This window comes from Gymnodraco acuticeps, unplaced genomic scaffold (genome assembly GCF_902827175.1).
Source record: "Gymnodraco acuticeps unplaced genomic scaffold, fGymAcu1.1, whole genome shotgun sequence".
In the NCBI taxonomy this organism is placed as follows: domain Eukaryota; kingdom Metazoa; phylum Chordata; class Actinopteri; order Perciformes; family Bathydraconidae; genus Gymnodraco; species Gymnodraco acuticeps.
Window position 1 is genome coordinate 1,643,400 of NW_022991286.1, and position 15,304 is coordinate 1,658,703.

The 15,304-nt window shown below is 38.5% G+C and overlaps 1 protein-coding gene across 2 annotated transcripts; it reads left to right on the plus strand.

The window, feature by feature from the left end:
- Window positions 1-1,752: 1,752 nt before the first annotated feature.
- atf5b (activating transcription factor 5b) lies at window positions 1,753-6,556 on the plus strand. 2 transcript variants are annotated; one of them, XM_034240005.1, is made up of 4 exons: window positions 1,753-2,436; window positions 3,150-3,371; window positions 3,718-4,906; window positions 5,332-6,556. In XM_034240005.1, the coding sequence occupies exons 2-4, from the start codon at window positions 3,233-3,235 to the stop codon at window positions 5,516-5,518; spliced, it is 1,515 nt and encodes a 504-aa protein (XP_034095896.1). In that variant the 5' UTR covers window positions 1,753-2,436; window positions 3,150-3,232; the 3' UTR covers window positions 5,519-6,556. The 2 variants fall into 2 exon arrangements, with proteins under 2 accessions (XP_034095896.1, XP_034095897.1); XM_034240006.1 differs by lacking the exons at window positions 1,753-2,436; window positions 3,150-3,371 and adding an exon at window positions 3,411-3,518.
- Window positions 6,557-15,304: the final 8,748 nt, after the last annotated feature.

The following is a 15,304-nucleotide window of genomic DNA, read 5'->3' on the forward strand; positions in this document are numbered from 1 at the left end:
TTTAATGCCATTGAACACGTCTTTTGATCAGATTGACAGCTACGGTGAGACATCTCCCCTAGAAGCTACGTAAAGGTACGTGTTGTGATGTCTGTGTTTGCTTCCACTGTCCGAGTTCAGATCACTCAGTGATGATACTATATACCTAAATAATCTGTGGAACCTCAGCTTTAATCGGATATCTTGTAAATGCAGCTACGATAAGTAATAATAAGGGTACTTTTATCTTGAGTTCTGTGCCAAAGTGCGTTAGCATTTTTCGCTCAGGGGTCATTTAGATGCTTCTTATGAGACTTGTGTTTTGTTTTGGTATAAAATGGTTTGTATCGTCAGTTAGCTGAGATTATTTCCGTTAATCTGGTATAACACATGAATAGGTTCTTAAATATTACGATCCCCTGAGACACAGTGTCGTGAAAAAAAAAAGTAAAGTACCCACCGGGACTTTGGGGTTTAACAGGTTAAAAAAAACGCAATATATACCGCAAGGGGGGGGGGGGAAATCGCGATGTCCGTTTTTTTCAATACCGTGCAGCCCTAATATACAGGGTTTTGTACTGCACTAATATTGTCAAATGAGGAGCTGTATTACTCCTATGTATACTCTAAATATAAACTGATCGGTCTTTCTCTTTAAATATCAACGAGCTGGATACTGATGATTCACAAACTGACTGTTATGAGTGGCAGAGTTACCTGTGAGCATCTATCTTGTTTTGGATTCAGATCATAGAAGTTACTTTTTGAATCTAACCTCACTGCTCTTTTGAATCCTTGCAGATTCAAATAAACCATTTGAATCGGTGTCTGTAAGGACTACTTTATGTGTGGAGGTTGCTTAAGTTTCTTCTACTAGCTTCTTCTACTGTACATCTACCAAAAAGGAATATAAGTTAGATACAACTAGGTTAAAAAAAACGAGGATGGGTGAACACAGTGGGGGATTAATAATAAAGTATATCCTTAACTTCAATTGAACTTAATGTCCTTCAATACGTATATCATGAAGAAATATATTGCGTTAGTCATTACACTTAATAAAACCATTTAACCATCAACACAGTGACATGATATCTATATTTCTTGCAATTTCACACAATGTTTTTTTAAATTATATTTCCCACTTAAGATACAACAAAGTAAAGTGTTTAATATGATAAAACATTTGAATAGAAGCCGTAGAAATAGCCGTTAACTTAATTACTAAAATAAAAAGTTGAATAAGGTGACTTTACTTGGGATTGTATTCAGTGTTTATGTTAGCAGGCTAAATGTTTTAATTCAATTGAGAATCTTTTTAAATTAATCCAGCAATACACTTAGTAGCATACACTGAGGTTAAAGTGGGAACCATTCAGAAAAGCAACATATCTGGAGTTGTTATAGATTTTAAGTGGCTGTCTGTCAGGTTATGATCCTAGTTGTAGGTTATGCTTTATTAACTGGTGATAATTTACAACAAAGCAGTCCCAGGCTGGTGTTAATGTGTAATGATTAGCAATCAGTGGAAGACCGATGGCAGGCCAATAGAAATAAAAAAGTTCCCCTACATAAACCAATGGTGAGGCCACATTGTTACAGCGCTCAGCGAATCCCCTGCGGATCTGATGCAACAGGACTGCAACTAAAGTTACACCTTCGAACTGCAACATGATGTCCTTCCGCTGTGGCGCTACGAAAACTAGTACCGGCTTCACCGTCTGCTTAATTCTCCCTGAATGCTCTCCACACTGTCTCTGGTCAACTCTTTAAGGATGTTTAGGGTTTTAATAATATATTCTACGTGTTTTTATTATGTTTTGTTTTTGTTGCGTGACGGGACTTTTAGGTAAGATAGAGTTCATGCCCATGTTTTTCTGTCAACAACCTTTTACCGGCAGGCAACCTACTATGTTTTAGTTACGATATACATTTTTTTGCTATACTTTCAGTATCTAGATAAATCCTTAATACTGTTAAAGCGAAATTATAGTCAGTATGTCATTTTAAATGCATCTTATTTGTACTTTATGTCAATATTACCATGAAAAGGCAACTTGAATAACATACAACTAGTCAAATGAAAGGAGAAAATTCAGATGAGATACAATAACAGTGTGTTTATACATTGAGGGAATGAGGAGATATTATTTGAGCGTGTCTCTGGGTAATGGGAAAGTCCCCAGGTTCATGACGTAACGGCCAGCTGAACTCTGTAAACTGCGGATGAATCTCGTCTGCTGTGATCCGGTCCGGAGCAATAGGAGTTTGCAGAAGTAGCGGATTTAAAAACTTTCTGTCTGCATTTCTGTTCGTCGAAATAGCACTTGATGAAGACTCCCTGACTATGAAAAGGGATAATATGGCTTTTTAAACCTCGACCGTCTTCTTCCTCACCATAAAGCTCCGCGTGCTTTGCTCTCGCGACGCACTCCAAGACTATTCTGAAACTATGGGGTGAGTAAGAAGTGCTTTCTGGCTTTGGGGGAAAGTTAGGTGAATAAAGTCTTACTAAAGCTAACAAACCACTTTAGACACTCTTTAAATTAACATTTAATTTAATCCTGAATTTATTTTGTATTAACATCTTTTACAGGACTTTATTAGCCTTTATTAGTATTTTAAAATAACTATGTTAAAGTAATTGTGACTATTTTAAAATGTGAATTCATTTATTTTTTGTTCCTTAATACTGTTTTTAACTTGACAACTACTACTTACATTCTGAACAATAACTTTCTATCTATCTATGTATGTATGTATGTATGTTTTAGTCTATAATTAGGTTATGAAGGTAGTGCTTAAGACTATATCATGTTTAAAAAAATTGCAATGTTTTTTTATTATCTTTTCATGTTTATTGTTTGTTCAAAGTATTTCAACTAACTGTTTTTAGTTTTTTTTGGGAAATTGTTATGTTTTGACATTAATCAGTAATGGCTTCACAGCATGAGGTTACAGGTGCTCACAAATGTAAAGGGTTAAGTTGAACAGAATACACTTTTATAATTATTTTATTTTGTTGTTTTAGCTTTCAAATATTTATATACATTTTTATTTTTTACTTTTTGGGGAAATATTTAACGCTTTACTGGATTGAATTTGAAATTTACATTAATATATATATAGATTTTTAACATTTGTTTATTTTCCTAATTTCTTTCCCACAGGTCTTCAGGTGTTTCCACAATTATTTCATCCACCCATTGCATGGTTTTCGCTTTTGAACAATTTAATCGAGGCAGAAGACACAATGGCGGCATCGATCCTTCGCAGGAATATTCCTCCCATTTCCACGAGCGAGCTTGGCGCTCCCCCTCTCCGACAGGCTAGCCAAAGCCAATCACGGCCAAGGAAGGGGGCGGAGCCAGCGGAGAGGCAGAACTTAATTGGTGAGTTTTGCCAAGACGCTTTTTTATTTTTCCACATCCCGAGGTCGGAGCCGCAGTGCAGCACGGGGCTAATGTCGTACAGTGAGTACAGCTAAGTGGATATTTATCGAACGCAGACGATGCTGTTCAATCATTTTCAGATGATCGGTTAGTTGTTCACTTGGATTTCTCGGATGTATTCTTTCATTTTGGGCTTATTTTTTATTTGATTTATCCTCTTTGCGTGATTTAAGATTTTTTTTCTAAATTTGTAGTTTTTATTTCAGCTATTTTACACAATCAGCTGAAATGAAAAAAAGTGGATTGCTTTACTGATTCTATGATTCTTTTTTGATTTTTTTCATAGGTGATGGTCACTCAGATTGGATGACGGAAAAAGTTGATTTGTCTTCATTTGTGTCGACGACCGAGTCTTCTCCCAGCTCATCCCTTCCACCCTCGCCGTTAGAACAAGATGTCAAGGTGCCCTCGGATCTGGAGGTCATGACCTCTCTACTGCAGGAGGAGCTGGCTCAGCTGGAGGACTACTTCCGCTCCGAGACCACAACCACAACAAACAAGTTGGAGAAATCCTCAAAATGTGACAAGGGTGCTCAAGCCATGGGCTCCCAGTCTTATTATCAGTTACCCTACAGCTCGTATGGGACCAGCCAATCAGAAACCAGCCCTGTGGTTGTTACCTTGGCAACAGGGGAACTGGACCTGGCCAGCTTCTGTGGCGGTCCAATCGCCAGAACCAAAATTGCACGACCTGCTCCGTACAACTACCACCACCGTTACCACCACAATAATGGGCGGAGGATCATCGGCGACGCAGTGAAGGTCGGGGAGGAAGTAGGACTCGATACGTGGGGCTCGAGGGGAAGTTACTCAGGAAGCGCGGAGTTGTCTGTGAACCACTACTCCACGCTGAAGACAGTGAGCAAGAACAGCTTCAGCAGCGTCAAGAAGGTGAGAGAATGTGCTTTATCGTTGAAGGAAGAGGAAAGTTATTGTTTTTCCGAGGGAATGTTTTGCAGCGAGGAGATCGCTCGAGGGTTTTGTCTGGGTGGCTCGTACGACAGCCACCACAAGCGCGAAGGACAGTTGATGCACAATGTGAAGGTCAATGTAAGTTACGACAGCACGGGGCTGGAGGTCTTGCACTGCGGTAAAGATGGAGGACTTTCCGGGGGGATTCCCCAAGAGACAATGGTGGCCGGAGACGGCTACTTCCACCAGTCCATGGCCAGCACGGAGCCTTACCATAGCTTTATAGGGGACCTCGACCAGCCGTCACAGCCTCAGGCTGTGGAGCCCCAACATGGCCACTACCTCTATCCAGAATGCCTTGCAGACCAAAGCTACGAATGTCTGTCCAGAGGGGAGGGCGAGGGGACGCTGATGGGTGCCCCCATCCACCGCCCCACCCAGAGGCTAAAGGATGAGCACTGCTCCATGAAGCCGGCTCTGGTGATGGGCAGCGTTCCTGTGGAAGGCGTCCCCGGAGAGAGGAAGCAGAAGAAGAGAGACCAGAACAAAACTGCTGCTCACAGGTAAGCTTTTCTTTTCTTCTCCTCCTCGTTTTGAAAGCATGCCTCAAAAAGGTATACAAATTAGACTTGTAGTCAGAAGTGAAAGTTTGTCAATAGAAACTGAACATGGCAGGAGTGTTACATAAAGCTTTAAATGTCCTGCAGTGTGTAGGAGGGGAATGGAAAGTCCCTCACTGCCTGCCAAATTCAGCCCCACCTAACCATTTATTTAAGTCTGCTCTGTCTGTGTATGAGATGTGAAAAGCTAAATATGCAGGAAAAGTCTTAAAAATGATAGTAAAAAGTTGGAAGAAAAAGAAACTGATCAGAGTTTTCTCAGGGGAGAGATGTCTGTGTGATGTAGCTCAGGGGTCACGCTCGCAAGGATCGCTAACAAAGATGCAAGGCAGCAGAAATGTGGAACTAAGCGGTCCCTTGTGTTGCAGGTACAGGCTGCGTAAGAGGGTGGAGCTGGACTGTCTGGAGGAGGAGCTGCACGGCCTCGAGGGGCAGAACCGGGAGCTTCGTGACAAGGCGGAGTCTGTGGAGAGAGAAATCCAGTACGTCAAAGATTTACTCATCGAGGTCTACAAGGCTCGCAGTCAGCGGCACAAAACAGACGGCAGTGCCTGAAACAAATGAATAAAAGAAACGCCCACACCGACCTCCGTTTCCAGAACTCCCCAAAAACCAGCACCAAGAGAAAAATCAAGTCAAGACTGGCTTTTTCGTCTCACAGGAATGAAATGGTAGTTGCATGATTTTGATAGTTCTTTTCTAAACAACAACAAAACAAATATGTTCCAAGAGGATGATCCAAAAAAAAAAGGAGAACGAAACGGGGAAGTTTTCAAACGAGTGACTATTTCTAAGAAGCCTTAGTGAGGTGGAGGAGATGCTGGACTTGTCCGTGACCACTGTGATCCGAACTGCACTCACAGCCTTGCGATGACTGACTCTGTGCTTGCTATGATTTTACAAACTGAATTAGTTAGTAGTGACGGAATATGCTTGTGTTTTTTTTGTGACTCACACATCGAGGCAGATCCACGCTAAATATATATTTTATTTTATATTTTTACTTAATGTTCATTTATCATTTGCTTTCAACAATCAAATGACTGAAATAAAAGGGATTTCTGGAAATAAAAAAGAGTGTGCTCTACAAATCGGAAACATTAATAGAATTTGCTAAAATGTTGAGTATTGACACTCTTTTTACCCCCCCACTGAAATACCCAATGCATGTTTGATTTTGGAAAAAAAAGCATGTGCGAGTGTTATTTGAAGGCAATATTCTGTTAACTGCATGGCTTCAAGATCTCCAATTTCAACTGATTTCTCATCAGCTGGCGACTTTCCCCTGAGCCCCCCGCCAGTGTGATTCATGCTCAGGCCTTTTTTTCTTTGTTTCCCCGCTATGTGAAACATTCACTGGCTTTATTTCCTTTTTTTCTTCTTCTCTTGTCTCTTTCGGCTGTATTTCGCGGACAAACAATCACCTGTTGACGCAACAATAAATCGTTGTTGGGTAACTTCATGGGAATGTTCCTTTCAATCCATCAATTTGTCTGAAATTCAGGTCCTTTTACTAATAACCGATGTCAATGTCAGGATATTATACATCAGGAAAATGACAGCCAAATAAACCAAGTTATGTAGTATCATTGACCTCTGCCTTTTGCACTGTTTTTCACTGCATGCTGCTCATTCATTCCGCAGACATTACAACACAACTGTCCATACACTGAAACAACTGAAACGTTGACTTTAATTAAATGTATTATGTCAACAGATTCCATATAACTATATTAGGTAAGTTGACAGCCAGAGTATAACGTTTAAATAGGTTCAACTTAATAGTATTGCTTTCAACTAACCTAATACTGTTATGTGGAATCTGTTGACATAATACATTTAATTGAAGTCAACATTTGAGTTTTTTCAGTGTATCTCACACCCAGAACAGCACACGCAGAATAAGAGGGGTGGGATTAAGAGATAGAGAGGGGCACTCCCATTACCCTGCCCATAATAACTGCTGCCCTCTTTCTGGGCTGCAATGCAGTTAAAGTTATTTCCCAGGATTCACCGCTGGACGGCAGCACAGCAAGACAGAACTGAAAAAACTGAAATGTTCACTTTACCTAAACTGTATTTAAAGAATTTCCCAATTTGGGATTAATAAAGTATATATATATCATCTATCTATTAGGTTAGTTGAAAACAATCATATTAAGTTGAACCTATTTAGACTTAATAGTATTGCTTTCAACTAACATTACACAGTTATGTGAAATCTGTTGACATAATTCATTTAAGTCAACGTTTCAGTTTCTTCCGTGAGGTTTTGATTGACATCTGAGCATCAAAACAACATGTTCCCTCTAGACGCAGGAGCTTGGATCGAGGCAACTTCTCCAAACAGGGAAATGTTCAAATGAAAATACTAATAAGTATCTTTAATGTTTTTGTTACCAATATTTCAGAATTATGATTGAGCCTAAGGGCAGGAGTGATATCAAAACTCCAGCAGTCAACAGACAACATCATTTGCCTATCTCATCTCCCAGCTCGTTGAGGGTGTGTGTGTGTGTGTGTGTGTGTGTGTGTGTGTGTGTGTGTGCGCGTGTGAAATCTCTTGGTATCTCTCCTAGCAGTCGTAGGCCTTTCAAGTGCATGAGGCAATATCACACAATACTTGCAGGAGGAGGAGAGATGCGAGTGAACTATCAGAATAAGAAAGTAGAGGGTTGACAGAGAATGCCGTTAAATCTATTGATTCTCTCTGTTTGTTTGATAAAGATGCAATGTGAAAACGGATTGTAATGCCGACACACGATTTATAATGGGATGTTGCAGCCTGTTCAATAGTGATCTCTGCCATTGCATAATACTCATGTCAGATGATTGATTTGTTAAATAGATGATACAATAACATGAATATAAGGCAGAGAAGTGGGCTAAATGACTATTTAAAAAAGCATATAAATATAGCGAATACATTTAAAATACATGTTGAGGGAAAATGTATCATTTAAAGTTGGATTTATTTAACATTTTAATCCACTAACATTAATACGGAGCCTACTTAATAATACTTACGTCTTGTTGAAACATTAATAACGAGTTATATATTGTTTAAATCATCATAGCTCATAATATCTAAGATGATAAGTGTAATCGAAGGATAAAAGCACAGGTAAAAACAAGAGAATATGTGGGGAAATACATTTGAATGAACAATGTACTATATATACATTATTTAAATAACATATTTTCTGCCAATTCTTTCAGTCATATGTAAAAAATACCTTAAACCAGAGCATAAAATAACTATACAAAATGATAAAATAACAATTTACCCATCCTGGTCTTTTTTCCCCAAGCTTAAAAAAAGGACTACATTGAAATAAGCATACCATTTTGTCACATTACTGGATTTTTAACAGACAGTTATTATAGAATCAGAATTAAGTTTATTATCAAGTATGGTGCAAAGTTAAATAACTATTTATATATACAAATATATAAAAAACGATTTATCATTTAAAAAATAAAGAGAAATATTTACATGTAATATAAATATACGAAAAAGTGAAAATATGACAGAGTACAGTATATTAAAAGTGGAGGGCTATGTAGATTTTAAAAGAGGTTGTGTTAAACAGAAAGGTGCAGAATATTCGCTGGGATGTGCAGGGTTCACAGTATTAGACAAAACAAGATGTGGTCACATGATGTGCATTCATGGGGTGAGTCAGTGTCAATAGATATTGTTAACTCATTATAACAAGGACAAAACTGAAGAAAATGTGACCTGCTGTCTTCCTGTTGATGTTTTTAAAGTCTGGCTACTTCAAGGGTCAGGGGAAGGATTCCTTTACAAATAAACACACTTGATATCCCTTGATACATTTGCTATACATAAGATTGATTCAGAGCCATAATTGTGCTTCATTACAAATGTTTTCATTTTGAATTGAGCAATATATGTTCAATCTATCAGCGGAATGAAGCTGTGTAGCCTGTATGTATTCTGACATACTAAGCAAACAATATAGTATTACCAAGAATCAAATCCATATCACCCAACACATACGAGTAGGATACAATCAAAAATAATCATATAAAATATTGTTTAAAACTGACTGGATATGCACATTTCAACACATTTCAAATGAATGGTTCTAGTGAGAGTGGTGGAAATACCGTGTTTACAGGGAGAAGTGAATCCAGTTTTAGTGAGCGCACATATTTCCATTCAGATTTACTGTACAGAGATCTCTCTCACCACCAGGTGTCCCTCTAAGCTGAGAAAAAGCCACGCACAGCTGTTTCTACAGTAGTCCTGCAACAAGAAATAGTGTGAACATACCACATTCCAGTACAGATGTTGAGCTTTGTACAGTTTTCTTTCTAAAAAGGTCCAATTCAATCAAAACTAATTACAGAAGAAGAGGCATAGAAGCAAACAAGGAAGAAAAAGTAGTAGAACACCAGTGATGGAAGAATATAAAAAGCTGTTGAAATGTTACAAATACTCCATTAACTTTTTGTAGGCGGGATGTCCAATAAAGTGTTTCCACTAAAAGATAATGCATGCAAGAATATAGTTTCATCTATAACATGTATTCCATAAACCAAGACATTTGTTTTGTATGTAGATCGTATACAACAGGGCAACTACACTAAGCAACTAATAAAATAAACTGCATTAAAATGGTTTAAGTACTATTTATCTGAACGGTCTCAGTTTGTTAATGTTAACGACAATTTCTCAATGAAATCATAGTTAGTTACCACAGGGTTCTGTACTATGACCTATTCTGTTCACCTTATATATGCTTACATAAGCCAACATCTTAATGAATCACTTTCATTGTTATGCAACTGAAACCCAATTATATACCGATCAAGCCAGAGGAAACCAATCACATAACAAAAATTAAATATGCCCCAACTCAGATGACCTAAAGCTTTTTCAATGTTAAAAACTGAAATATTTTACTCTGCCCCAAACACCAAAACAAATTAGACTCTAAATAAGAAGTGGACGTAGTGCGTTGATGTCTCCCCATTCATTTGTGGACTCTGGTTTTTGAAACCGTAAATTGGCATTGTGGCTAAGGTCATACATCTTTCTTCAAACACTCTCACACCAGGCAGGTACATGTATGTGTCAAGCTGTGAGGTCAGGAATCTAAAAGTTATTATTAATTATCCTAAGTAAACTACCAGTTATTTTAGTTATATCAAGGAAAATCTAAATTGTCAATTGGATCGTGATGCTAGAAGCTAAGTCAGGTGGTCGACAATTCCTTACAATACATCCTCTTGGCAACTTTCATTTCTGTCCCAAACTTGGTGACAATATATTCTTAATATAGAGGTTTTTTTTTACTGAGGAACTTAAACCTTTGACATGCTGGTGGCATTTGAGAAAATATCACTAAAATCACTGGAAAACATCCTTAAGGGACATGGAAATCCTCAGACATCTCACAAAAAACACAAATGTCAACCTTATTGTGGCACCAGTGGAAATGTTAGAGGATCACCAAAGTGTGTAGAATTTAATATCTGGGGACCATATTTTAGTCTTGACCACAATTGTTGACCATCATTTCAACCCCTAGAATAATATAAAAAACATGTAATCATTTGGATCAAACCGTCTCACTTTGCCAATGTTGAATGTTTTGTCCTTAAGTCATCGAGTGTTCAAAATGAAAAGGGCGCATCCTCTGGGGAGCTTGAAAACATTTAGTCAATTCCTAGCAAAACCGAGAATGGATTTGGATATTTCTTGTATGGGAACAAAAACAGGACGATTCATTCTTAAATACAAAGAAGCATAAAACAGCTAATTTCATTGTAGTCTATTACTTTGTGGTATACATTGCCTTGACTCAAAGTGATGGTCAAATGGTGACTACAACATATGATAGCAAATCGCTAAATTAATTTAAAAGACAAAAGTCATCAGTTGGCTTGTGAAAATCCACACAAAAAGTCATGGCAATCTGAACATTATTTGACCAACATATTGATGGGGTTTTCTGGAAAATCAGGAGCTTTATGATTTGCGTGAGCTCATTAGACATGTAGCTGATTTTAATGAGAGTCTTATTGAGAGAACATCGAAATGAAAGCAACTTCATTATTTTTCCTTGAGAAGTCTGACCTCAACAGAAGTCATACTCACATTGTCATTGTATACTGTTTTTTCAGTCAGTACACAAACAAATATATTACTGGAAATGATGCAATACATGCACAGATGGATGTAAACCTAATGGTAACCTTGGAACACTGCTGCTTATTAAACTGAGAAGAAAAAGTGAAATAAAGCTTCACAGTTCATTCCTGATCTTGTAAACAAAAGTTGATACACTAATCTCATCTCATAGTCAAGGTTTTGTCTATAATCATCCTCATTTTTGTAATTTTTTCCTGCCGTGAACAGCTCCTCAATTTCCTTTATGCGTTGCATTGTGGTCCATCAAAAACACTCTGAAAAACAAGTCGTTGACTGGACTGGGTTGTCATTTTCAAGTGTGAATGCAGCTAAAAAAACTGCATGAAATTAGTTTTGTGTTCAGAACTGTGGCTTAAAACCCAGTTAATAACCAATAACATGAGGCGTTCCAAATTCCATATGACAACTTCCATCACCAGCAGCATCTAGTTTAGCCCTGAGCCTGTTTTTCAGGTCTCAGGCTCGAAAAATAACATTCCCAGAACAAATGACCATACTGTATCTTCCCTTCTAAAAGGGTTAAATTAATAATATTTTTCCTCAAAGTAATGATAAACCTGTGAGTTGGATGTAGAAGAGTCAGAACAATATAGATGTTTTTTATTTTAAAGAAAATTCAGATTGAACATAAAAAACTCTAAATTATACTGTCCATCCAAAAATTATGTTTTACTTATAGTGAAAACCAGTGCTTGAATTGGAATAAAAAAGGTGCCAGTACTCTAAAAAATCAGCAACTGTTTCAAGTCATATTTATACAGCCCTATTTGGCTCAAAGTCATAGTATATCCTATAATACTGGTGGGTTCGTCTCTTTACTGTATATTTTCGAAAGGCTCACTACTTAAACAAAATGACTCAGGGTGCATCTGAGATTAGAGAGGGTGCAGTGGTAAAGTGCTATTTTATAAATGGGGAGTGGCCCTGGGGTTCGGGGGCATGCTCCCCCGGGAAGATTTTTTTTTAAATATTGAAGTTAGATGCATCAATCTGGTGCACTTTGAGAGCAACATGAAGAGATATATGGATACCTCTCAACATCCATATGAAACAACTGTAAACAGATTTAATTTTTCTTTATGGATATAAAAGAAAGTAAAGCCTGACTCCTACTGGCGGCTGGTTAAATGACTCCTCGTCCCGAGTACACTCACCATCTTTCAGCAGGAAAGGAGAGAGGGAATCCTTGTCCGGCGACAACCGCTGTCTTTTCGCACTATTATTAAGCCACGCTGACATTTTCGAAATGCTAACGTTATGTGATGTATTTTCTGCTCTAGTCTATCGCTGCAGCGTGTCATAGATGGGTCATGAGATGGGTCATGAGATGGGTCATGAGATAGGTCATGAGATGGGTCATGAGATGGGTCATGAGATGCGTCATGAGATGCTGCGGTTGAGTTCCGGCATTTTACTGAGCACCGGTAAACTGAGGTAAGAAGTGCCGGTACCACATGGGTAAAAATCAGAAGTGCCGGCCCAATTCAAGCACTGGTGAAAACTACCCTTGGATGATGGTAAGGTAGACTAAAAGCTTTAGGAATCCAAAGTACAACATATAATAAGTACCCTGTATCAAGATTGATGCAAAACAAGTGACATTTGACCTTTTTAGAGAGGTTTAGCCAAAAAGACTCCACCTCTGAGGTGATTTGGGTGAACATGGGGGTTTTACCGTTTCTCTGGAAGCCATTGGTCGATTTTGGTGATTGACATCTCTTTCTGACCGTTAGAGCCAATACAATCGAAGGGGAATCTCCCCACTCACAAACATGGTAAAACAATTTTGTTTTGCATGAGAGTGAAGCTGTCTCTAGCTCTGACATCTGGAAACCGAAAAGCAGGTTTATTTCTCATGGATTATCAGAAATCATTTCAAAGGGACATTGGATTAACCTATGGATTAACTTCAGCAGCGTTTTTATCGTTTTAATGCCATTGAAGACCACTTTTGACCAGACTATGACACAGGTGAGCCATGTTAGCATTTTTAGCTACGTAGCGCCACATGTTTTGATGTCTGTTTTTGTTTATAAAGTCGCGATTTCGGAGGCTCAGCGTTAGCATTGTGGATTTTATTTAAAAAAAATAAAAATAATGATCAGTTAGATGAGTTTCTTCCCGTTACATGGATATAAAACATTCATAGTTTATTAAATGAACATGCCCTCAGACACTGTTTCCTGCAAGATGTTGCGGCAGTGCCCCGGTACCGGGGTCTTTCGGGCTTAACAGGTTTAACCATGCTCAGTGAAATATTGAAAAGGTTGTGAGTATAGATACTGGCTTAAGAAAAAAAAAGAGGTAATACCAAGGCAACACAGGATCACGTTAGAGCCAGTGGGGGGTGGCGGGGTGGGCAATGTGGGAGAGGGTATGTGATGCAAGAACGGGGGGAAAAGAGAGGGAAGGGGGTGGGGGGGCCTACAGTGAGACTTTAGTAATGGTGGAGAGCAGAGGATTAGAGGGAGCACAGTGTTGCAGAATGGCCTTCAGCTCTGTTTGAGGCTGTGTGTACACCAGCAAGAAGGTTTTAAATATGTTATGAGCAGCATGTGCAGCCAGTGGGGGAGGAACAGTAGGGGGTGGGGGGTGAGGTTAATTCTGCTTGGTGAGTAGATAGGGGGTAGAATAAGGCCAGTCTGGGAGAGACCAAACAAGTGGTGCAACTCTGTGTTTTACCAGCCCTGTTATGCTCATTTTCAGGTTTCATAATTGTATTTGTTTGCCTCTATTGGGACATGTTTAAATGCATTAATGTACAAAAAGGTTTTTTCATACCTCTTTTCACCCTCTGTCTAAAACCAGAGCCCAGTCTGATCGAATTGTTGAGCTGGCCAGTTATATTGTGAGCAAAGACAACATTTCGTATCATGTGAATACAGCTTTATGGAGAGATAGGCCAAATAGCTAGGACATGATCAGCACTGTGTGTTCCTGTTGAAGGCCCCCGGCACACATCTACAGGAATAAAACTACTGCTACAGGAATTAAACCCTCAAGCATGTTGCACCTCTGGCCGCACCCACATCATTGATGTCAGAGCGGTTTTTTTCCTCAGCTGATTGAACGTCACTCAATTTTGATTAAATTGGCTGGGTTCGATGTGTTTATGATTGCTTTTCATTTCCTTTTTCAGCACACAGCGTTACCTGTGTGTCATTTAATGTAAGTTGAGCTATAAAATTGAAAATTACATGGTCAAAAACCAAAAATAAGTGGTGAATTTAGCACATAGTTGGGGATTCATCTCACTAATGACATGTACAAACTTTAAGATAGAAATATGTGTGAAAGAGGACAAACACAGCCAAATCATAAAAACACTACTTTAAAATGATCAAGATTTAAATGTTTCTGTGATAAAGCTTCTGAAATGTGTTGTACAAAAAGGTGTGTAAACCTGACCTGAGATAATCTCTCTACATCTGGCACAGGATCTTGTTTAGTCATAATATGTATATGTGTCATGACACGGTTTCTCATGTTATGCCAAAGGTTTGTTCTCCCATCAAACTGTGGTGCGAAGAAACAAACAACTCGTAGCTATTCATCTACCTACGCTGGCCCAGCAAGCACCAACACATCTAGGGAATAGTTGTGTGACACATGAAAGAGGCCGACAGCTTGGGGAGTGTTCTGCTTCATAGCTTTGTAATGGAGGAAGGCTTGACAGTTAAATAACTCATCCATCTCATCTTAAAGGTCACCTATTAGTCAAATCCACTTTTTCATGTCTTTTATACATAAACATGTGTCCCCTCTGTGTAAAGGGATTCTGAACGTTTCAGGAAAAAAGATTCACTCTCTTTTTGTCCTGATCCATTTATATAAAACCTGTCTGAAAATGAGCTGATCAGATTTTGGCCACTTTGTGATGTCATAACAATTGTTTGGCTTGTGTAACCAATCACATACAGTAGACAGAGAATCAGCACTTTTGAAACAGGGCTGAAACAGAGGGGATTATGGGATGCTGCAATGGGTGATCGGTTTGGTATTTCAGCCACATGTTTTATCTGAGACCTATAATATATTGATGGAAAAGAGTATAATAGGGGACCTTTAAATCAAGTCTTGCTTTCTAGGGTTTTTTCAATGTATTTTTCAAAGATTTGCACTTTAACGTCAAGCAAGAAATAATTTAAAAGACAGTG